Source organism: Chiroxiphia lanceolata, chromosome 8 (genome assembly GCF_009829145.1).
Source record: "Chiroxiphia lanceolata isolate bChiLan1 chromosome 8, bChiLan1.pri, whole genome shotgun sequence".
NCBI lineage: Eukaryota > Metazoa > Chordata > Aves > Passeriformes > Pipridae > Chiroxiphia > Chiroxiphia lanceolata.
The window spans coordinates 33579336-33602307 of NC_045644.1; the positions used below are offsets into that span (position 1 = coordinate 33579336).

At 45.2% G+C, this 22972-nt stretch overlaps 2 protein-coding genes and 1 long non-coding RNA gene across 4 annotated transcripts; 2 read left to right on the forward strand and 1 right to left on the reverse strand.

Annotated features, from left to right (window-relative positions):
• Window positions 1–645: 645 nt before the first annotated feature.
• KIFBP (kinesin family binding protein) lies at window positions 646–11751 on the forward strand. 2 transcript variants are annotated; one of them, XM_032694234.1, is made up of 7 exons: window positions 646–1052; window positions 3087–3185; window positions 6053–6132; window positions 6249–6432; window positions 7549–7633; window positions 9400–9512; window positions 10217–11751. In XM_032694234.1, exons 1-7 carry the CDS (start codon window positions 708–710, stop codon window positions 11093–11095), a joined length of 1785 nt encoding a protein of 594 aa, XP_032550125.1. In that variant the 5' UTR covers window positions 646–707; the 3' UTR covers window positions 11096–11751. The 2 variants fall into 2 exon arrangements, with proteins under 2 accessions (XP_032550125.1, XP_032550126.1); XM_032694235.1 differs by having other exon boundaries at window positions 681–1052; window positions 9403–9512.
• Window positions 1527–6595, reverse strand: LOC116789927. Its single transcript, XR_004358197.1, has 3 exons — window positions 6283–6595; window positions 4972–5063; window positions 1527–1662 (listed from the first exon to the last, which is right to left on the reverse strand). It is a non-coding gene; the product is annotated as an uncharacterized LOC116789927 (long non-coding RNA).
• Window positions 11752–20261: 8510 nt separating the features above from the next.
• On the forward strand, window positions 20262–22740 carry SRGN (serglycin). The gene is made up of 3 exons (XM_032694236.1): window positions 20262–20441; window positions 22116–22263; window positions 22419–22740. Exons 1-3 carry the CDS (start codon window positions 20351–20353, stop codon window positions 22630–22632), a joined length of 453 nt encoding a protein of 150 aa, XP_032550127.1. The 5' UTR covers window positions 20262–20350; the 3' UTR covers window positions 22633–22740.
• The last annotated feature ends 232 nt before the right edge of the window (window positions 22741–22972 follow it).

The following is a 22972-nucleotide window of genomic DNA, read 5'->3' on the forward strand; positions in this document are numbered from 1 at the left end:
ATGTTTACTGAGATAACTGGGTGTTTTGGGAGATTTTTCTTCCTGCCCAGCAAAGCAGCTGCTGTCTGTAAGGGCATCCCTGTCCTGGGGTGCTGAGTGTGCCTGGAAACTTGGCACTGTGGGGAACAGCACTCATCCAAACACAGACAGCCACCAAACCTCGCCTGTTCAGCAGCCCTTGCACTAAGAAATCTGGTTCTAAAATTTTTTTCAGAAAAATCTGACATCAACCTCTCAGCACCCTTCCTCCAGAGCATCCCATGGATGTTGGGGCTCCGGTTTCTTTTAGGGTGCTTCTGTTTTCCAGCTCCTTCACAGTACCGCCTGTCACAGACTGCGGGGGGTGGGGGGGGATCCCCGAAGGGTTGGAAAGATGGGGGCCCGCTGAGGGGGCGCTGGATGGCGGCGGGGCAGGATTGGGATTGGGATGGCCCTGCTGAGGGGGCGCTGGGTGGTGGCTGGAAGGGAGTCAGGATGGCCCCGCTGAGGGGGCGTTGGATGGCGGTGGGGCAGGATCAGGATCGGGATGGCCCCGCTGAGGGGGCGCTGGATGGCGGCGGGGCGGGATCGGAATGGCCCCTATGAGGGGGCTCTGCGGGGCGGGGTCGGGATCGGGACGGCCCCGCTGAGGGGGCGGTGGATGACGGCGGGGCGGGATCGGGGCGGGATCGGGACGGCCGCGAGGGGCGGGGCGGCGGCGCGGGAAGATGGCGGCGGGCGGCGGGTGGCCCGCGGTGTGCGAGAAGTTCCGCGCCGCCCGCACGCTCTCGGCCGTGGAGTCGCTGAAGGACCCCGAGACGGAGCCGTACCGCTCCAAGTACAGCGCCCGGGCGCTGCTGCAGGAGGTGAAGCAGCTGCTGAGCGCCGCCGAGGAGGGCGGCGAGGCGCGGGTGCTGGCCGTGCGGCGGGCCGTGCTGGAGTACGAGCTGGGCGTCAACCACACCGACACCGAGGAGCTGTCGGCCGGCGAGGAGCACCTGCAGCGCTGCACGCAGCTCCTGGAGCCGCACCGCCTGTCCCCGGACTGCGTGTCCCTCTACATCCAGGCCCAGGTGGGCGGGGGAGGCCGCGGGGAGGGGGGAGGCACCCCCGTGTCCTGACAGGCACTACCTGGGTAACCATCATAAACACGGCCCCGGCCGTCAGTTCCTGCCGGAAGAAATCATTCCCGGGGGCTGGCTGTGGAGGGGGGTTCTGTTTTAAGCCTTCTGCTGATGCCTCTGGGCGTGCAGGGCATCTAAAGTGTGTTCTCGCAATGGAAATTGTGTGTTGACAAAGCAGCGTGTTCCTCGGGACAGACCGAGACAGAACTGGTAAGAACTGGGCAGGAATAAATTAGTGGAAGACCTCAGTATATCCATAATTTGTGATTCCTTAACTCGTTTGTCGTCCAAGTGAAGCTGGGAGGTGCTTTTATTGATGTGTAAATGGTAAATTGTTTGCTTTTCAGCCTCATCTGCTCTCTTTTAAGCTATTAAATTTTGTCCCGGATGAGTAAATACAGTTTTGTTGGGGCTCGAAGTAATAATATTCGTGTCTTTATTCTGAAGAAAATAATACTCTTATCAAAATTAATTCTTGCCACACGAAGATTCACAAAAGGGCCTTTGTGGACCCGCTCTGTCATGGCAGCTGGTGTATTGTCAGGTATCTGTCTCTAGACTGTAAATTAAATAGAGCAGTTATTTAGATGTCTCTGTCAAAAATGGTTGCTCCAGTTAGAAAAGGTTCAGTAGTGCTCCCTTATCAAACATTGCAATACTGTCAAGGAATTGTGTGCTGATGTGGAAAAGGTGCCAGTTAAACAGTGACTTGTCTTATGCTGGCTAAATTAGCGGAGTTGTCTGGAATTGTGAGGTTACATCTGCTCGTCCTTCAGTGCACCGCTATGAATCTGTTACTCATTGTAAGGTAGAGATTGCTGGAGCCAAAACCAGATAATATCTTCCCACATGTTCCTGGTGGCTCTTGTGGCTGAAGGCCAGGGATTCCGCTGTGCTTCTGAATGGTGTGTTGGAAAGCAGCTCTTGTCTCTGTTAGGCAGAAGTTTGCATGGACATGACTGTTTTGGGGCCTTTAGGGAACAGCAGGATGAAGTTTGTTGTGCAAAATTGCCATCGATGGCCGTACTTCTCCAGATCCTGGGAGTCTAGAGTGTGCTGCCACAGCACTGACTGCTATTTTGAAAGAAGGAGCATTTCTGTTTCCTGCTCCTGATTTTCTGAGCTTCTTTTTAAGATTGTGTATTACAGTTTCTGTCTAATGGAATTTGGTCTGTTCCACTGCTTGGCCTAAGGCAAAGTATTTCAGTTCATAAACAACATGTGATGTGCTTTCTTATAAAAATAACAAAATGAATGGAACCAAAACAGGTAGTAGGCTGGCATACAACTACACATTCTAAATATTTTGAAGGTTTGGGGATTTTTTTAGCCCTCTTGGATTTTGTAACAGCACTGCCTAGGACTTAAATTAGCACATCAGATATAGATTGTTATTAACACCTTCATCTTATTAATAAAATTAGAGGTAGTTTTTATAAAAGGTGGATTCACAGATGCAGTAACTTGCTATGTACATTGCTTTAACTGAAATTTGAAGGCAGTAGTCAATAGCTTTTGCATCTTAAAGGCACTTTTCATCTCTTCCTGTTGTTGAAAATTTACAAGCATTCATTCCCAGCATGTCTTTTTCCTGTTAACTTTTTCAATGGAGTCATGGTAAAAATTTCTAATGTCTCGTCTCTTTTTCTGACATATGTGTGTGATGTAAAAGCTGCATGAATTGGATGCGGAATGTGCTTGGAAAAAGCTCATTATTTGGACACACCAATCCTTACCTGGCAGAATAAATACAGAAATTTACAGTCAGAGAGGTGAATTTTGTGTGTGAAGTTTGCTGTGTGAGAACCCCTTCTTTTTTGAGCAATTCACAGTCAAGTGGATGGGCACCATTTTTGCTTTTTGAAATTCATTGTATTAGAACACAAATCTATGATGAAGACTGAATTGTTTGGAGAAACCGTGTAATGTAAATGGAACACAATGGGAAAATAACTGTGTTGTTTTTTTTTCTTTTACCTTTAGAACAACCTGGGTATCCTGTGGTCTCGAAGGGATGAAATTGAAACTGCACAAACTTACTTGGAATCTGCAGAAGCCTTGTATAACCAATACATGAAAGAGGTACTGTGTTAGCACTGTAGCAGGTCTTACTTTCACTGAAACTGCCACTTGCAGTTTAAGTAATCTTTGAAATAACCACATAATGAAAATTGAGTTTCTGCCCTTTATCCTGGCTGCTGTGGTACCTTTGGCAAGTGACAGGAGTTGTCCTGCTGTATAGCACAAGGCAAACCAGGGCATTACTTGCTGATTTCAAAGTGGAAAATAAGTTTGCTCAAAAATAATGGCCCCTTTTGAAAGCCCTTTAGTAATCCAAAGTTGAAGCCAGGTAGAATCTGGATTTTAAAGAGGACTATTATTAAATCTTATCTTGGAAGTGATGTACAGTGTCAATCCATTGCTTTCAGTGGGAAGAGGAAGCAAAACTGTAATATTTGGATGGTTTGCTCTGACTGTGCAGTGTTTTGTAGAGGCAAGTAGTTTAGTTCCATATCCAAGAGGACAATCTTACAAACAGCTAACGCTCTCATGCATATTAAACAACCTTTTGAGCTGTGGATTCCGCTGTGTATCTGACAAAGGCTCCCTTGTGCTATTTTTAAGCTCTTTGCAAAGCTGTTTCTACACTGACTTTTCTCAAGGACAGTTCTTGAGTGAGGTAAAAACATTTGTTGCCTTGAAGGAGCAGTAGCTGTGTCTCAGGACAGCTGTACAGACATTAGTTTCATGAAATTGCAGTCCAGGTTTTATATGAAGTTGGTTTATAGCACAGATGATTCCATGATTCCCATGAAGATCTTTAGAATGGATTAGTCTGTATTGGTTGGCTACTGCTCTGTTTCCACCTATGCAGCTGTGCTGGCCTACAGTGATAGGAAATGGATCCAGAAAAAAAGCCCACTGAAAAGCTTCAGTAGAGACACTGCATCTCTCTGCAGACCCTCTCTCTAATTAATTCCTGATGATCAACTTTGATATTTATACCCAGCCCTGGGTGTAAATATCATCTGCTTTCACATCGCCTCTAAAAGTTTGTGGCACTTTTCCAGTGATTATGAAATTGGACTGGTACTACCATGTAGTGGGTTAAACAGTGCTGCCAAATACTTCACATTTTCACTGTGGACTTTTCTGAAACTGTTAATTGTTGTTAGTAGTGGATACTGAATATTCCTTCTGGGGCTTTGCTGCCATACATACCTGACTGTTAATAAGCCCATGCCAGATCACTTCCACAGTTTTTCCCCAGCATTTTTTCATTTGCCACTTACAGCTCAAGGCATTGTGTAGCTATACCAAAAGACTTTCTTTTAAAAGAAACTACAGCAAAATAATGTTTCTGTGGTGACGTTATCGGACTTGCGTCATGTTTCTCTGAAAATACTGACTGTACCTGAGATAATTTGCAAAGAATTAATAACTCTCACAACAAATCCAAACCACAGGGCATGGGGGAGCTTGTCTAATTGCTTTATGGTTTATAAAGAGGACTTGAGTTCCTTGCAGTGGGGTTTGATCCTTAGGATTTATACAGCCATTTGTCTTTCACAAATTATAAAAATGTGAATATACTTTTCTTAACAGTCCCCGTTTTTAGGCTGTCAGGAATCCTTCCTGTCAGGGAGCCTTTCGTAAACTGTTCATGGCTGAGACATTTTCCTGAGCTTACAAATTGGGTAGGGTGGTTTCCCCCCACTTAAGCAAAACTAAGGCAAGGAGCTTGGGCTAATGAAGTCCACCTAGAAAGGAGAATTGCAGAGCTCTTCCTGAGGATAAGTAAAGGCATAAGGCTTGACACCAGAGGATAAATCTGTAGATGCAGGAAGGAGACAAGGGAGTTACTTACCATGTCATTTCAGTTGCTTTATTGGCAGGAATAGCTGTAGTCTTGCCAGAATATGCTCCAAATCTTGCTGGAAGGTTTGGGAGCCTTTGTATCTAAGCAAAACGAGATGGAGGGTTATAAACTCGCATCTTAAAAACTAATGAGGTATAAACAGAAAACCCTAAAGATTAAAAGATCGTATGCAAAAATCTGCACACCTCGTGTAGCTTAAACTCACTTTAATTTGTCACTATCTGTTTCAGATGCATTTTTTCATTTTTTAAGATGAATAGACCACTTCTATTAAAAGCAAACAAGCAGATCCATTCAGGGATTTTTGATGAGAAGCAGCTCAAACATAAGAATATCTTTTCTTCCCTGTCGAGTGCATTCTCTGCCCTTGCTCCTGTTCCTGCCCGAGTCTGTATTATCTTATGAAAAGTATTTCTCTGAACTGCTTTTTGTTTGTTGCCTTACTTTCTCTTGGGCTAAGAAATAGATGAGGTCAGGAAAGGGCTGGACAAGCTGCATACTGAGACATTGCCTGTTGTCTCACTGGTGTATGTGAGTAAATCACCAGCATGTGTGTGTTTGGAGTCCCTTCAGAGCAGTTGGTGTTTCCAGCAGCTCTGCTGAGCACTCTGCACAGCGTGTTCTCTGCAGTACTTCCTGCAGGATGTTTTCTTGCTGCTGATTAGTGCAGCTGTGCAAACGAATATTTCACACTTGAAGACATGCCTGGTGTTAAATCGGTGCCCGTTCTGTTATTCTACAAAATAAAGATGCCCAGTTACAGTCCTGTGGAACCAAGGCAGAGTATTTTGGATGCAGGCAGCAAGCACTGTTTTCAAGGATGTAAGCAGAAGTCTTTTACAAGCTGAAAACCTTATCATTCCATGTAGAACTCTGGCCTTTGTGCTCTAAATCTCCTGAGCTTTGTAGAATTGCTCTGCAGACGTGGCACTGAGGTGTAGGTGCATTAAATGAAGCTGGGATTGGAATTTGGGATTGCAAAATGGTAAATGATGTACAGCCAGGAGAGGGAGCACTGTGCTGCAGGGAAAGAAATGTAATTTGCTGAATGTGGTATGTACCCTTGCAGGATGGAAATCCTCCCCTGGATCCCAGTGAACATTTCATGGCAGAAGAAGAAAAACTTACTGACCAAGAAAGATCCAAAAGGTGGGTGTGGAGCAGCATACCTACATTATTATTACTTTTTTTTTTTTTTTTAACTATAAGGGTGTATTTAGGGAGGGGGAAAAAAAGCAGTCTAAAGAGACTGTTGTTTCTTCCAGATTTGAAAAAGCCTACACACATACTCTGTATTACCTGGCACAAGTCTACCAGCACCTGGACATGATTGAGAAGGCTGCTCAGTACTGCCACACCACTCTGAAACGCCAGCTGGAGTACTGTGGCTACTACCCGGTGGAATGGGCTCGCAATGCTGCTACTTTGTCACAGTACTATCTCTCCAAGGTCAGGCATCCAGCCTTTATCGGCTGTAATTGTATCACCAGTGTAACTGTCAAGAAAGACAATTGTTTTAAACAGCTGTTTGAGACAGGGCTCCATGCTGAATTTAAAGTGTGCACCTATAAAACCACAAGTTGCCTTCTGACATGAGGCATCTCTCAGTTTTTTTGAGGAGGACGTAGTGGCTTTCCTGTGGTGTTGTGACAGCAATGGGGAAGATGAGCAGGGGTGTAGACATGAGAGAAGCTCTGTAGTTAATGAAGTGTTAGCAATGATGTGATGTTCGTAAGTAAAACTTGAGGGTTATAATAATTTAATTTAAAACTCTTTCTTACATTGTTCTCTTACAATAAAGTTTAAAAACAAAACCATCTGAGGGCCAAGGTATGGCACACTGTATGTTTTCTCTAAGTTAGTGTCCATTGTACCTTAACATGTGCTTTAGAATTGTCTGAGCCTATGTGAACATTAAAGGGAATATGTAAGTTGGCAGCTATTTGCCTTCACACACGTCTTGACTCTAAATGATCTACTGTTAGGAAATGCTTCAGGTTTATTTAGCAATTTCTATATTCAGGGCTATTCAGATGCTCTTTCCTGATGCTTACAAAGTTTTCTGCCATACCTAAGCCAGTTTATGTTAATTTCAATAGTAACTAGTAATTTCCATGTGTTTTTGATGCATTGATAGCACTAATCATTAACCAGTGCACTGTCAAATATGGGTAAAGGAACCCAGATCTGACTCAGGGTGTTGACTTGTGTATCCGGCTGTTCCCACTAACACCCCGTGATGGTGTTTGCCACAAGACATCACTTCCTTCACCGCAGGGAAGTGATGGTGGGGAGATCAGAGCAGAGAGAATGCTCACAGTGTACACAGCTGATGCTATCAGCCAGGCTTGCTGTGGCTGTGGGGCAGAGAGAACAGCTGGTTAGAAAATACTGCATTCAGTAATAGCTGGGGAGGAATTGTGTGTTTTCTTCCAGTGCCCAGGGGAATGTGCTCCAGAGTCTCTCAGTTCTGTCATTTCATGTGTGTGTTCACTGTCTGAGGGGGTTGGCCAGGCTGAGAGCAGTGCTTGGGCTGCTGAGTGCTGCTGGTTCTGTTTCTCCCAGGAATGCTTTATGGAGGCCCGGCACTGCCTGGCAGCAGCCAGTGTCATCTTCAGCCAAGCGGGACAGGTGCCGTCTGCTGAGGACGGTAAGTTGATGGAGAAGCCTTGAATAAAATTGTTGTGAATTGAGCATCATTGATACACAATGGTAAAACTGAAATTTAGCAACGTGCATAAAACTTATCCTGATGTTAATTTTCTAAAATCTTTTTAATTAACAATAAAGTAGAATGCTGCTGAAAAGCTGCTGGTACTACAGCTCAAGGTTGACTACGAGTAGACCCGGTGAGAAAACCTCAAGTGCTTGTTGCTGGTGTTTCAGAAAGTACCAGAATAAAGGTGAAATTTAAACCAATACCCACTTCAACAGTGGCAGTGGCTCTGTTTGTTCATTTGGCCTTGTACATGTGCTGAAAATGCAGTTTAAAGCAGTGATTAGAGGGCAGAGATTCAATGAACCAAACCAGATGCTTCCTGGGAATAGTTTTAAAATAGAGAGGAAAACTGCAGCTCTTAAAACCCCAAATCTAGAAGGCACTTGAATTGCCTTTTGTTGCTGGACGCTGCAGCCTCATTAATAGCCCTTTTTGGAGTTGTAGCTCCCCTCCTTGTTTGGACATTGATGCAAAGGAACAACTTGGCTGTTCAGTGTGAAGATCAGTAAAAGAAACTTTTAGAGAACTGACCCCAGTTTTAAGGACTTGTGGTTACATGATAGTGTCAGAGCTCTGTTTTAGGCTTAGTCTTTACTTATTTACAGCACACCCTTTTGTGTCTGTGTCTCGGGCAACTGGAAGCTTCCAGTCCACAGAGCTTTAACTTGTGGAGAGAGGGCAAGTACAAATCAAATAAGTTTTATCTTGCCTTCCTCCTGCACCAAATAGGAATAGTGATTTTCCCATTTGTTGTGGTGGAGTAAATGTTTATCCTACCTCCCCTTCTTTTTTGTGGTACAGAGAGCTGGGCTGAGGACTTGCAGAAAGTTCTAATTAGAAAGATCAATGCACAGTCAGCATTGGCCACTCTCAAGCACATTCATGTTTTGATGTTAATTGGAATATAAAATAACACAGAGATATTTAGTAAATTGTGCCTTTTCTACATTATCAGCAATTCTTAATTCCTTAGGAACAGTGTGACTGACTCTGATGAAAGATAATGAACGCGGTGGGTCTGAGTCTGAACTGGCTTTTTTTCGTGAACAGGAATGCTACTGTCCTGTAGTAATGTCCCCTCATTGTTCAGCTAACTCACTCCCTTCTGCCTAGAGACTGGGAAATAAGCTTTCTTTGAAATCCATTTGGTTTTTGAAAATGTTATCTTGAGACATCAGAAGTGCTGCTACTTATGATAGTGGGGAGACTGCGGGGAGAAAAATACAGAAGTTGTAGAGCTAATAAATCTCATGTTTGTACCAGGTAGATTAACCAAAGGCAGTTCCCCTACTTTGTTCCCTTTTTTGATATCGAGTCTAGGACCCATTGCAATACAAATGCCCTTATCCTCCTCAGTTACTGGGCAGGCAGCTGAATCTCAGAAAATGAATTATCCTAATTTCTTTCTCTTATTACAAAGAGACATGAGAACTTTTTCAGTGTAACACCTTCCAGATGAAAGATCTTTCTGAACATGCGTTCTGATCTATTTAAGAATTCTTACATGACGAATCCATGTTAATCTATAGGGGTTTCTACCAGAAATGACAGTTTACAGAATTATTATCTAAACCAACATGGACAACAGGTTTCTGTCTAACCGTGAGGAAAAATTAATTAAATACAAGTATCATATTCTTTGCTTGAAACATTTGAGGGAGTTCTCTAAAAGTTTTTGTGTGTTTATGTCCATTCAGTAGACGAAACGGAGCAGGACCAACATGATCTGCCAGAGAGGAAAGCTGAAATTGCAAGATGCTGGATTAAGTATTGCCTGAATCTCCTGCAAAGTGCGCGGAAATTACTTGAGGTAACAGCAAACCTGTTCTGTGGCTGTCACTGTCTAACAGCAAACTAAGCTTGCTTTGGTGTTTGCAGCAGGAATCAATTCACAGTGGGTAACAAGCAATAATCAATTGCCCAGTCAATGACACAACAGATGCTTGCAGCGTATCAAGTGTTCCATAGTGCAGCACTCAGGGATAAGCATGGATAGATCAGCTAGTACAGTGCTTGTACAGTGGCTTCACAAATTTCCCTTATCTCTGCTGCACTTCCTTGCAGCTTGATTTGACAGATTGCTTCTCATTAACTGCTAGTGAGAACATCATCTCAATGTGCACCACTTTTGTGTGCTGGTGTTCTTATTCATTCAAGCATTTCGTTCGTTCAGGTGTTCGTTTCATTCATTCAGGCATTCCTTCAGATGTTTAAAACAGCATTTGCTGAAATGCTTTGCAGAAGCAGAGCCTTTGGGCTTAATGTTTGTTGCTTTGGCTATTTTGTCTCACAGGGTAGGGAGACTGAATCATATTAGCTTTATGTTTTTACAGAATCTGTACTGTAATTGATTATTTTGGTGACTGTGAGGTCTAATATGCCTGTAATAATTTCTCTTCTGTCTTGTTGCTCACTAGTTTATATTTCAAAGGTAACTCATAAATAAAATGATTCAGTGTCAGTCTCTCTTTGTGAGCCACATGCATTTTTAATTAGTATGCTTTCTCATTTCAGGATAACATAGGAGAACTGGATCCAGACAGGCAGTTGGAACTCAAAGCCCAAAGGAAAAAAGAAGAGGATGAAAAAGAGAAGGGCAGGAAAAAAGCTGTCCTTTTTGGGACAAGTGATATATGTGACTCTGTCTTAGCCATGGAAGAGAAAGTGAGCAGTGTATATCCTTTAGATTTTCAGGAAGCCAGGGAAATCTTCCTAGTTGGTCAGAACTATGTTCAGGAAGCAAAAGAGTTCTTTCAGGTGGATGGTTATGTTACTGACCATATTGAAATTGTTCAGGATCACAGTGCTTTGTTTAAGGTCCTTGCTTTCTTTGAAGAAGACTATGAGAGGCGCTGCAAGATGCACAAGCGTAGGATAGACATGCTGGAGCCCATCTATGCAGACCTGAACCCCCAGTACTACCTGCTCATCTGCAGGCAGCTCCAGTGTGAGCTGGCTGACACCTACTATGAGATGATGGATTTAAAGGTAGCTATTGGTAACAGGTTAGAGAAACTAGACTCCCACACAGTTAAAAAGATTAATTCTCTGGCTCAGTTTGCAATCAAATATTACGAACTCTTCTTGGATTCTTTGAGGAACCCTGATAAGGTGTTTCCTGAAAAGCTCGAGGAAGATGTTCTTCGCCCTGCAATGGTGGCTAAATTTCATATTGCACGACTGTATGGTAAGCTTATTACTTCAGATAGCAAAAAGCAACTGGAAAATATGCAGACATCATTGGAATATTACACATTTCTGGTAGACTATTGTGAGAAGTACCCTGATGCTGTCCCTGCTGTTGAAACTGAACTAGAACTCAGTAAGGAGATGGTGACTCTGCTTCCAGCAAGCATGGAGAGGCTAAGAGCAAAGCTGTCTCCATGTGTATAAATATTTGCCTTGGGGGAGATGGGCACTATTAAGATGGTTTTCTGTCCGAGCCAGTGCTGTCAGACAGCTCCCATCCTGATTGATAGAATAAGGTGTCTGCAGTGGTGTCCACCTAGAGCCTGCAGTAGTGTGACCTTGTGACAAACTCAGAGCTCTCCTTGTCCGTAGCTCACCCACACTAGTGGTATAAACTCTAAATGTAAAGTATAAGTCCAGCTAATGCTTTGTACTGTTCATCCTGTATGTAAATATGAACCTTTTCTCCCTGATGGCTTTTTCCTTCAGCATATGGTTCAGTTTCTCAATGTAGTGCTGTATGATAATAGTTTCTTTTAAAAGAATTTGCTTCTCTAAGAAATTTTTTCTAATATACCTGAAGCACGTTCTTCCAACTAGAATGCATTTTATCTCTTCTAATGTTTGTCCCCAGAGAACTTTATCCACGTGAAGGGAACTTGTTTTCAATATTTATTTTGTATGTTGCTCAGTGTTTTCTTCTTTTCCCTTGTTAATCAAAACCTAGTTGATAGAGGCTCAATAAATGGACTAGCTTGGCTAAATGTTTCTTCAGAGTCCTTGGAATTCTGTTTCCTGTGTCTTACTAAGATACGATACACTTTTCAACTTTGGCCAAAATAAATGGTTGTGAAAGTGTTTCCATATGAGTGTCTTCAGTAAAAACACATGAGCAGTTAAGTGCCAGAAGTAAGAGCAAGAAAGCAGCAAACTTTCTTTGTGGTGGGAGGAGATTCCCTGCTCTTAATACACTGTAGAGAATTCACAGCTTACAGATTCTGTGCTCTACTGCTCCAAACGTTTGCCTAATACAGCTTAAAGTCTTGGGATGCCATGGATGGCTTCTTGTGTTGTTCAGGGAGTCCAAGTGTTGTCTTAGCAGGAGCTGCAACTTGGGACCTCTCTGAAGTTGTTTTAGCTGAAATGCAGGCAGAGCATTGTCCAACTGCATGGTAAGAGCTGATGGTCAGCAGTGCCAGGGGACACAGGGAAGGTAAAGGGACAATGTGACAGGCTGTTCAGCAGTGGGACACTGGGCACCAGCAGCTTTATCACTGACAGGGTGATAAGTTGGGAAGATGTTTGCAATAATAGAGGAGAATAGTCAAAACAACCGGATTATTCTGGAAAATAAGGCAGGGGAAAGAAGATGTTTGCTTGGAAAGTGTGAGGGCACGTGCAAAGCAAGAAATCACGTACATCTTAAATGTGTGGTGAAAATCCCTCCTGCAGAGAGTTCTGCAGGCTAGATTGCTAACCACAAAATAGGCCAACAAATGGGTGCTGGAAATGAGCAGCTGCAAAACTCAAAACTAGACCAGCTCCTTGCGTGCATATAGAATCAGGGAGTGTGTGCACGTGCATGAGTGTGTTGTTTCTGTTTAACTAAATAATTGTCTAGTCAGCCTTCAGGAGTTTCATTTCTGCTGTCACATCTTTAATTCAGATTTCCCTGTGGCCCGAAGGTAGGGCAGACAGTTTCTAAGTGTAACATTTCTCAGCAGGCTGTATTGCACATTATTTTTCTCTGATTTCAGTTAAAGCTAGTGCACACTTTCACCACCAACTCAAAAGTTAAAATTTTTTTCTACTAACTTTTATTTTCATATTCATGTAGAAGAAGCCAATACATGTTTGGGGTAGTTGTGTTTTATTATTTTTTTTCTTCTATACCTTAAGCAATTTTTTTTTTTACAGCAAGGATTGCTTCATCTTAGTTTTCCTGTAGTTTGGGGAATGATAGTTTGTGGGCTATTGCAGCATACAAAATCATCTTTTTTTCCCCTGTTATAGCCTTCAAATACTGGTATTGAAGTAAGTTACCAACAGGGTAGAAAAAACTGAGCGAAGTGCAGGGTATGTATCCCTTTTAAACAGCAGCTGGGTGCAGAGGAGCACCCTGAACCCACTAAAATCCTAGTGAGAGCTCACAGACAGGTAGGAGTGTGTCCATAGATAAGGGGGCCTGGAAATACGAGGGATCAGAGCTTTTTCAGTGCAGCTGTGTGGTGATTGGCACTGTGGTTTGGAGATCTCTCTCCTTTAAAGACATCCCAGAATACTTCAGCTCTGCAGCTTTTCTTAAAATACCTTTCATATAAATGCACGTGGAGTTACAGAAACAAATGATGCCAGTTCTCCCATCTCCTAGAGTCAACGTTCAGGGATCCTGCCAGCTAATTATATTTTATTACTGGAGACTACATCATGCCAGATGCTCAGTACAGCACACTGTGCTTTGCTTCTTTTAAGGCATGTCTTTTTAAGCAAACACTGTTTGTTCAGTGATTTGAGAGAATGAACTTATGTAAGATTGTGTATTTAGTTATAAAAAAAAAAAAGGAGGTGGGGAGCTTGTTGGATTAGGCAGCAAAGCTCCCTTCAGGAATGTTGAGTTTTAACTGTAAAGTATGTGTGAGGTCAGGCATTTATTTCAAAGATTAATTGAAGATTAGGTTCCTGTGAACTCCATTTAACCTGCATTTCTACTCCTTTCTGTACAGCAGAAAAGTCTTACAACTGAAACCTTCCTTCTGTTGTTGTACTAGTTTTTCTCCTTACCCAGCGTAAACCAGTGAGGTTTACAAGAAGTCCATGTTTGTGCAGAATTTGTATGGAGTGTGAAACCTGACCTCAGAGCTAAAACCTGCGTACTTCTTCAGATAGAGTCTAATGCTCATGAGGAGTGTTTTGGTTTGGTTAAAAGCAGTTTAAATTGAAGCGCTCTTAATTCTCACGCTGGCCAGAGACATGGGATGTGTTATAAAGGGGTGGTTGTGCTGTGCTTCAATATTTTGTGAGACAAAGAAAGCAGTGCCTTGTTTTCTGTCTCTCCCTAGAAGGCTGTCAAAGGAGGCTCTTTGGTGGTTGTCTCTCGAGGGGACTGGGCAGGAGGAGGGTGGCAGGAGGTGACAGCTGTGTCCTGTGCTGCTCTCCAGGCAGCTGGAGCCCCGGGGGCCACAGGCAGCAGCGAGCCCTCACTTCCCTTTGCAGCAGGAAAGCAGGTCCCCGTGTTGCAAGGGGAGCTCCAGTGGCGGTTGCTGCCTCGGTGTGACAAAAGCAAAAGGTCCCCAGGCTGGTTCTCCTTGTTTGCCCTCCCGAAAGCTCCTCTGTTGGGAGTTTTGGTCCTCCCCGCTCGCGTGGTTCTGGCAAGGTGGATGGTTTCCTTCTGTATCTGCACAGTGGAGATGTGTCAGTGTCCCAGTGTAGCGCTGGGTGTGATTGCACTTCCACATCTAAAGTGCTGCAGGAGCCTGAGGAGCCTTAACACCAGACAAAGAGAAATAAGACAGATGGTATTTACACATGGCTTTGCACATCTCAGCTTTGTTTGGTGTTTTCACTCAGCATTGAGAGAGCAAAGATGAGCTTTACTTGTGTGTTTCTTTTAAAAGACACAGAAAGTTGGTGTTACCTAGATGTTTTCTATGGAACTTTCCATTATAAGGTGCCCAGATGTAGTCCTGCAAAGGAGGATGTAGCTGGTGTGACAGCTCACGAGGCAAACCCTTCTGGAGTCCTGAAGTTACGGAACTAAAGACTGTTGCGTTAAAACCAAGTGCCTGAAGTTGTGGTGAGAAGCATTTGTCAACCTTCTTTCCTCCTCTATTGCAACATCTTTAGCCACATTAGAGCTCACTTCAAATGACTAATTTTTAGTTTGAAATGTGCTTTTACATACTTCCCAGGAACTCCATCCAAAGTGCCTGCTGGGGTTTTTTATTTTGCAGTTTGGCTGGTGGTTTCCAGCTCTTCCTTGTCACAGGTGGGCATACAAAGAGGCAGTGATTTCCTGAAGAGGACTGTTTGCCTGGCTGCCTTTTTTCCAAAGGCATTGTAGGGCTGTGTCTTTGCAGCTGAAGAGCTGGACAATGCGCCAGACAGACTGTTGGGATACTGAACACGGCGCCTTTGGCAAATGTGGCACTTCCCTTCAGAACAGAAAATGTCTGTGGTATTGAGTGTTTGTTTAGGGGGAAGTAACTGATAACGTGGTGCCTTAACACCAAAGGCTTTAATAATTTGAGTGGTTTTAGCAATGTTTTAAATGTTTAGTGCTTGAGCTCTTGACATCTGGTACACAAAAAATACATAAAGTCTTTTTACATGCTCGTTGTTGCTGTAAGAGAGACTTAGTTGGCATCAGACCGGGATGTAAGGATTTCACTGTTTGAGGGTTTTATTGCAATTTTCTGCTGAAACAAAGAGGAATTAGTGAAAAATTGGGATGAGCGTGTGATGGAGTGAGCTGGTGTTAGTCACTGGATACCGTAAAAGGAGTAAAAATGCTTGTGTCAGAGAGTTACTCTGAGATCCGTGGGCGAAATGCATGGGGTAAAAGAAAAGGAACAGGGCACTAGCTTTGCTTTGAAAACATCTTTGTCCCACCAACTCTCCCTCCCTTGATAATTCCTTGTGGTTTTTAGGGGTGTTTTTCCAACAAGCTGCTGCATGAAGGGGTCTCCCTGCCCCCTCACTCCTCTGTGCAGGTCCTGCTTACACTGTTGAGCTGGTGTTGCTCTGGGATGAAGTATTAAAGAAGGACAGACAGCTGCAGGAACTGCCTCCCTAATTGGGAGCCAGAGCTTGGCTGCTGTGTCATGTCTTAACAAGTTGTCACTTTTAAACCATAGTCCTGAATTTGCCAGCCAAAACCTCCTGCTGCACTGAGCTTCAGATGAGGAAGCAGAAAGCATCACACCTCCCAGCACCAAGGAAAGCTGCTCTTCTCCACTTGAGGGACAGGCCCATTGCTTGGTTAATGTTTCTGGCAGAGAAGGACATCACTGATGGGGAAAGGCCGTTGGCAACTTCCTGTCAGTCGGCGGCTGCGTCGGATCTTGATGCAGCTGTGGCTTTCCAGCACAAATCTCTCCTGGTGGACTTGTTGACCTTAGTCATGGGAAGAAACAAGGAGTTGCTCTTCTGTGTGATCTAGATGGCAGCAAGTGATGAGCGTTGGCACTTTCTTACGAGATCTGAATCTTATCTCCCTGGGCCAGGTCCCAATAGTGCCCTCAGAGGCGAGAGGCAGTGGCACGAGAGGCCGGGAGGTGCCAGGGTGCCACGTCCTGCCATGTTGATGGGCCATGATGCTCTGGGTGCAGGGTGAACACAGGGGTCAAGTGCTGAGCTCAGATGTGATCCAGGTTAAGAATTAAGCTTTACTCAGGGCTGGATTTAGAAATCCCCTTAGGTGGACCCAAACTTCCCTCCCTGGGTTGCCAGCTCTTTGCTGTTTTGAGACAGGATGTATTTTTACATTCAGTCACCTAAGGTTCGTTGGTTGAATACGAGCTGGTGGCAGAAAGCATCCTTAAATCTAGCTGGACTGCCTGCCTGGAGGGAGCTCACTTCTGAGGGGTATTAGGGTGACTTTGGGTCATTTAACAAGACAGCTCATGGGTTCTTCCTGAGATGGATCAATGTGCTCAGGGCCCATTGGATGTCCAGGTCTCACCAATCTCACCCCACCTCATCAGTGAGTGTCAGGGAAGAAACCTGTTCTGCCTTCCCAAAGGACAATATGGGCAAAACAAATGCTCCTTGTGTTGAACCCAGCTGCCACTCAGATGATCTCCCTGTGTTGTCTGACCTATATTCTTTTTTCTGTTGCCATCTTGACTCCCGTTTCCAGCTCTGCCTGTAACAGATGTACCAGCTGCTCCCCGGATCTGTGACCTGTGCAAAATAAATATTTCCACTTTCTCAGTGGAGCAAATAAAGAGCTGAGCACCACAGGCAGGGCCCAGCACCGCAGGAGCCCTGGCTGCTCCAGCCATCTGCCAGCTTTGCTGCTCCCCTGGGGGTGTGTGTTTGAGGGGTGCAGGGGTCAGCTTGGATTCCCACAGAAGCCAGGACTGAGCTCCCATCAGGTAGGGCAGGGGAAAACCTGACCCCTGAGAGCAGAATGACCCCAGAGCAGTTAGGGTTGATCTGATTTCTCAGCAGCTATGAATGAGAAACTTCCTTATCAGGACCCCCCGCCTGGACAGATAGTGCCTTGCCAGCAAGCCTCGCTGATTAGCACCAGGACTGTGGGTGCCCCTGCACCCACGGGAGCCTATCTGTCCATCTGGATGCTGGGTGGAGATACAAACTGCCAAGTAAACCTGTGCTGCCTGGGGAGGAAAGGCAGTGGAGAGAGCAGCCTGACACGGCTGTGTCAGACCACTCCTCTGGACTGAGCTGCTCCCTCAGCGTTTACCTGGGCGAGAGCAGAGCAGGGGCTGTGTCCAAAGAATTGGCTGAAACACCCCCGTGATGCCCCTCTGGGTTACTGCTGGGATTTTCTTTTGCCCTACATTCCCTGCCCTCATCAGCAGAATGGATGTCCTCATACCAGGCACTCCTGCAGTGTGGTCCACGTTTAGTGATACTAAATCAGTCTTTACTCCTGAAGCCAGTTGGGAGATAAAACAGCCCTGAGAATTACAACTAAGGAGCAGTTCATCACTTTAGCTTTTGAAGTGTTTGTTATAGCTTAGGGTCTGCTCCCAGATTTTTCAGGCATGTAATGAAAAGTCCTGGGTGTCTGGTCAAGGGGCTGGGTGCACAGTGCCAGGGCAGCTCCCTCTCTCCACCTGCTCCCACTCCCCAAATTAATGCCTTAGAAAAATGCAAAGCAAGAGCTTTGCAGATTAAGAAGTCTGCTTTGCATGTGATTTGAAAATAACAGCAGCACTTCAGTGCCATAGCTGTAAGCAAGGCACCAGGAGCAAACTGTGTTCTCAAATACCTGCTCCTCATTTATCTTCTTCTTTTTTATAGACCTATTCTTTTGGGGTATTTAATAATCTGGTCTATATACACAGGAGTATTATCCTGTGAACCTTCCTTGCAGTTTATGGAGGGTAGATTTGCGGTAGCTGACCTAGGTATGGTGACTGTCCTCTCCTCTGTGGACTTAAAATATTTGACTTAAAATCCTTTTTCTCTTAAACTGTCATAGCTATGCCATGGCATGTTTCAAGGTTAATGTTCCAATATAGTATAGCTCATGTGCTGGTCTCTGTTTAAAAAAAGTGTGTTAACTTCCCGCAGTTTGTGGCCTTTAGCCCAAGTAGAGATTTTTTTATTTGAGCTGATTATTTGCATTTTATGTCCTGAGTGGCTTACAGACTGTGTTCCTTGGGCATCTCATGACACTCCACAAAGGGACTTTTAAGACTTGCACATCCCAGACTGTTTCATATCCAGGTCTCCAATCACTTCCATGGTCATAGGAAGCCAAGCACAGCGGAGTGCAGGCATCAGTGGAGCACAGCAGCATGGGAGATGGGCACAGGCTGACCCTCCCCAGAGGCTTCAGGCCCCCCTTACTCAGGTGTACGTGGGATGAGAGTGAAAATTTGCTTTGGTCTTCCCATAGTTGCCAAATGTAAAATGATCTCATTTCCTGAGGCATGCTGCTGACACAAAAGAAAATAACAAAACTGCGTGGCAAAACGGCCAGTGCTACAAGTTCCCCCATCAGCTGATGGTACAAGACAGATAACTCAGCTCTGTGAGATCCCCCTCCAGATACAGGGGTTTTGCAGCTCCCTTGGCTCCTGCAGGATCCCCAGCCACCCACGGCCATGCCCGTGGTGGGCATTGCTCTGGCTGCATCCCGTGGGGCTTCCAGTGCCAACGGTGGAAAATGTCTTGGGGTGGTGGGAAGGGTAAAGACAGCCAGCAGAGGGGTGCTGTCCCACATGGGGTGTTGTTTGTGCACGCTGCAGGGGTGTGGAACAGGCCAGCGTGTACCCACGACCAGTGGAAAATGAGAGGTGTTTTTGCAGGGACAGTTTCCGCAGCCCTCAGCAGGTGGAGGCTGATCGCCTCCCCCCACGGGTTTGCCCAGCTTCCTATTGGTGCTGAGCACTGCCTCGAACAAAAAGAAAAGAAAAAAGAGTTGATGCTAAAAATACAAAGTAGAAATGAGTCTGGTGAGAGTAACCACTGCATGTGAGTCCTTCCCCACTTGCTTGGTCTGAGTTTCTTATTTTTCCCGTGCCAGAAAAAACCCCCGTTTGCAGAGGCTCATAATAAATTGCACTGAGGCTGAATGTGCAACTCAATCCCTTAGTCTGGTGGCAAATCCCAGTGCAGAGGGGGGAGGGAGCTGCTGGAGGGGTCTTTCCTGCCACTTCATGGGGTTTTGGTAGAAGGCCGTGCTCTGGGGAAAGTTACCACTCAGCCCAGATCCCCACCAGGGGCCTTGGTGGACTTTCTGCCATGCAAAAACAGATTTACCACAGACAACTTACACTGAAAGTGCTGCAGCATGTCAGGCCCACATGCCTATGCCCCAGTGAATCCAGCAGACTGAGAAAAAACCCCAATGCTTTGATAACGTTGTTTTTTGTAATTTATTCTTAAGCGAACTCAAGCCTGGATTAATCACAACCAGAAAGCAAGCAAAAGGGTCGAGCCAGGTGAGAAGCAGCTTCCATTTGTCTATCTACAAAAGGGCTTCCAGGGCTCTCCAGACAGGTTCCTTGTGGAGCCACATGTGGTCCAAACCTTTTGTCACGCTCCACGGAGTGCTCATGCCACACGATGATGATCCGGCCAAGCAAATCAACTATGCCCTTCCAGAAAGGAGCTGACACACCTCTACCAGAATATATTCTCTAGCTTAATGCATTTTTCTCACTTCTACTGTGAATATGTAAATCCTGTTTTCAAATAAAAACAAACCCAAAACTGTCATGAGACTCCAGAGATAATTTACTCTCATGGAAGAAGATGATTCCCCAGTCGGTGAAACACGCAGCGACTGCAAGTAGCTCCCTCCTAACCTTCCTGGTGGGCTGGCATGGGCTTGAGGCAGGGAAAAGCACTGCCAGTGCCAATGCAGAAATGCAGTTGTCTGAAAATTAGGGAACATGAAGCACTGCTTTTTCTCTCTGGAGGAAACAGTAAATACCCTGGAGCCCTCTAAGTGGGATGCACTGGACCACACGCTGCCGGCAGCAGTGCCTTCAGTCCAGCTGGTGGGTCCCGAGTCTGCTTTTCTCCTTGGGCACAGCTGGGGATGAGGGCAGGGGGGATTTTTCATTTGGAGTGATGAAGGCTGGGAGGCCAGAGTGCTGGGCTCTTCTGTACATGTCTCACTCTCGTCAGTCAGGAAGTGGTGACGCAGGTTATGGGTTGGGTTTGGGGTTTTGGAAACCTTTTCTCAAAGTCGATCTCCTCGCTCCGCCGTATTTCTGAAGTGCGAAGCAGCGGCAAAGGCTGGTTGTGAGCAGAGGGATGCCAGCCAAAATGCAGCTCCTTATCAGATGTAACGGGAGGATTTTCCTGGCTGTTTGTTTAATCCTCTTTGTGGGATACACAGCACAAGGTAAAACGGGGCGGTTGTTCTCTCTGTAATCCTCTTTCTGGGCTATGCGGTGTAGGCCAAGCAGGCAGCCTCTGAATTTTTCAAACTGGCCTTCTTTTTGGGGTAATGAGATCTACTCAGAAGATCTGTTTTGCTAACATTTAATTTTCTGGAGGGAGAATGGTAAGAAAAGGTGCTTTTTGCAAGTGGAGCATTTCAATGTCCCAGCCCTTATGAGAAAAGACTTGATAAAATATGTTGCTGGATGTGTGTATATTTTCAGTCTATATATTTCAATATGCATTTTTCTGAATGTCCCTTTCATAATAGGTTGCTGCTGTTGCTCAGTCATGTAGTTACAAAGTAGGTAACAGTTCCCATGTCATAACTCTGCTTTCTGGGGGGAGCGGGAAAGGAAGTTAGTTGTAAGTATGACGAAACTAAACGGTTTATTTGGTACAATATTACAACACACAGCACTAAAACTACGAAAAGGAAATGTTGATTTATGATGATATGTTTATTTCTTGTGAGAGAGAACGCTTTTCAAGCATGTAGAGTATAATTTGTACATAAACAAAGGCTGTGACAGTGATAGGCTCTCATCATGTATTACTACTCGGAGGCTGATCTTTGAGGGACTATGGCCTGCTTAAGTTGTTTATTTGCAAATTTTTTAGCTGCAGCTGTTCATTTTGTTGCCACTGTTATTATAAAAAACCTCCTTAATAATATGCTAGGAGGAGAAAATAAGTATGAAAAAGGAACACGCTGTAAAAGCAGCAGGAAATTACACCCGTGAAATATTTTTTCTCTTACAGAACAGTGTAGGAGATAGCTGAAAGTCATGCAGGACATTATAGAAATATATAGGGCAGTAGAAAAGTGTAATTACTGAGAAACGACAGTATTACAGAAACTGAGAAAAAAATAGATAAAGTGCCAACAGGTGGAGAATGCACCAGGAGGCTTCAGGGAAAATTAATTAATGAGACTGAGGGGAAGGACTAAATGCCACTGCTTTTATCTTTACTGTACGATCCTTATTTTAGCTTTTTGGTATTTTTTGAAGACCATTGACAACCCGAATTAGGTACCTGGGGAGCACCAGAGCTAAAATGGTTGGTTTACAAAACCCTGTCGTGTCTAGGAGGAACCCAAACTGTGTCTCCTCTGGAAACGTGCTCTGAGAGCTTACATAAACCCCAAATCTACTCCTGAGGCACACCTTGAGTTTCTGACCTCCCCACCAAAACTCAGCCCATTGAACTCGAAGGGGCAGAGCTGGAGCCAACAGAGGAAGGGAGACCACATGAGCCAGCTCTCTGCTGGGTGCTGTGTCCCTGGAGATTTTCACATTATTTTCACATACCTCCACCAGCTTCAAGGAGAGCTGCAAGCAGCCAAGACCACAGGTCCCTGTGCCATGTCCCATGAGTCTTGCTGTGATGGCAGTGGTTTCCCACAGGATTTTTCACGCACTTCCTGGGGCTGTGTGTGAGATGTGCGTGATGTCTCTGATGGCAAAGATGTCACTTAGGATATCAGTAGCCATTTTAAGAAAAGTCTTCAGGGTTACTTCAGTTTTCGGTGGTTGAGCAATCAGGGCCACACAAATTAGTTGCTCGTAAAGTTAATAGGAGCTGGTGAATAACACCCTGGTCCTGGTGAATAACGCGTGGCTGATTCCATCAGGTGCTCCGATGCAGAGGGCAAGGTACAAGAGGGTGAGATGCCGCCCTGACCCGTGGTCTGCCAACTGCATCGAGGAGAAGGGGCCCTGGTTTTACCTGCCCACTGGTGGAGCCAACAGGATCCTTCCTCCCATGGCAGACCCGTCCCTGTAAGTTCATTTGACGCACATTTGTCATTAAAGCCAGCACCCAAACCCGCCCATTATTCCTGTTTTGACAGTCCTGTTACAGCGTGGCTCGCCCACGGTACTGTGAGGCTTTGGTATGTTGATGTATAATGTAAAAATGCCTCTCTGCATTTCAGGATGAGGCGATACCAGGAGCTGGGTGACATATTTCCTCTCTCCGATGAGGATTCTGGCTCTGGGTCCAATACTATGGTGGGAGCAGAGCCAGCCTCTGGGTCAGGGCTTGGTGACAGTGATAGCTTCTCTGAGGTGAAGCTGCCTGTCTTCCTGGAGGGCCTGCGAGGCACCAAGCTGAAGGAGAAGCTGTCGGAGGAGGATTTGCTCTTCTAGGGCTTGAGATGTCCCTCACGTCCTGCTCCCTCGTTGAGTCCTCCCCAGAGCCTGACCCGACAGCCATGAAGCGGTTTTAAACCAACATCAATAAAAACCTTGCCTTAAGATCTTTACTGCTTTCACTCACTGAAAACGTTGTTGTTCAGTCTGAACTGGCTTTTTATGTGTGTGTGGGGGGGGGGGGGGGGGGGGGCAGCCATCCCGGGGTGGGGGAACAACAGTGATGGGTGGGCAGCCTGCTCTGTGGGGAGGTCATCGTGCTCTATGGGGATAAATTCCAACCCTCTGCACTTTTACAACACTCAGCTAATCGCGTATCCCGTAAATCCCCCCACGA

Excerpts from the sequence above, each read along its gene's own strand:
- KIFBP (XM_032694234.1), top strand. The coding sequence starts at position 708 with ATGGCGGCGGGCGGCGGGTGGCCCGCGGTGTGCGAGAAGTTCCGCGCC. Across the intron at positions 1,053-3,086 it reads CCCTCTACATCCAGGCCCAG|AACAACCTGGGTATCCTGTG; the intron begins GTGGGCGGGGGA and ends TTTTACCTTTAG. Across the intron at positions 9,513-10,216 it reads GTGCGCGGAAATTACTTGAG|GATAACATAGGAGAACTGGA; the intron begins GTAACAGCAAAC and ends TTCTCATTTCAG.
- SRGN (XM_032694236.1), top strand. The coding sequence starts at position 20,351 with ATGCCAGCCAAAATGCAGCTCCTTATCAGATGTAACGGGAGGATTTTC. Across the intron at positions 20,442-22,115 it reads TGTGGGATACACAGCACAAG|GTGCTCCGATGCAGAGGGCA; the intron begins GTAAAACGGGGC and ends TGATTCCATCAG. Across the intron at positions 22,264-22,418 it reads CCCATGGCAGACCCGTCCCT|GATGAGGCGATACCAGGAGC; the intron begins GTAAGTTCATTT and ends TCTGCATTTCAG.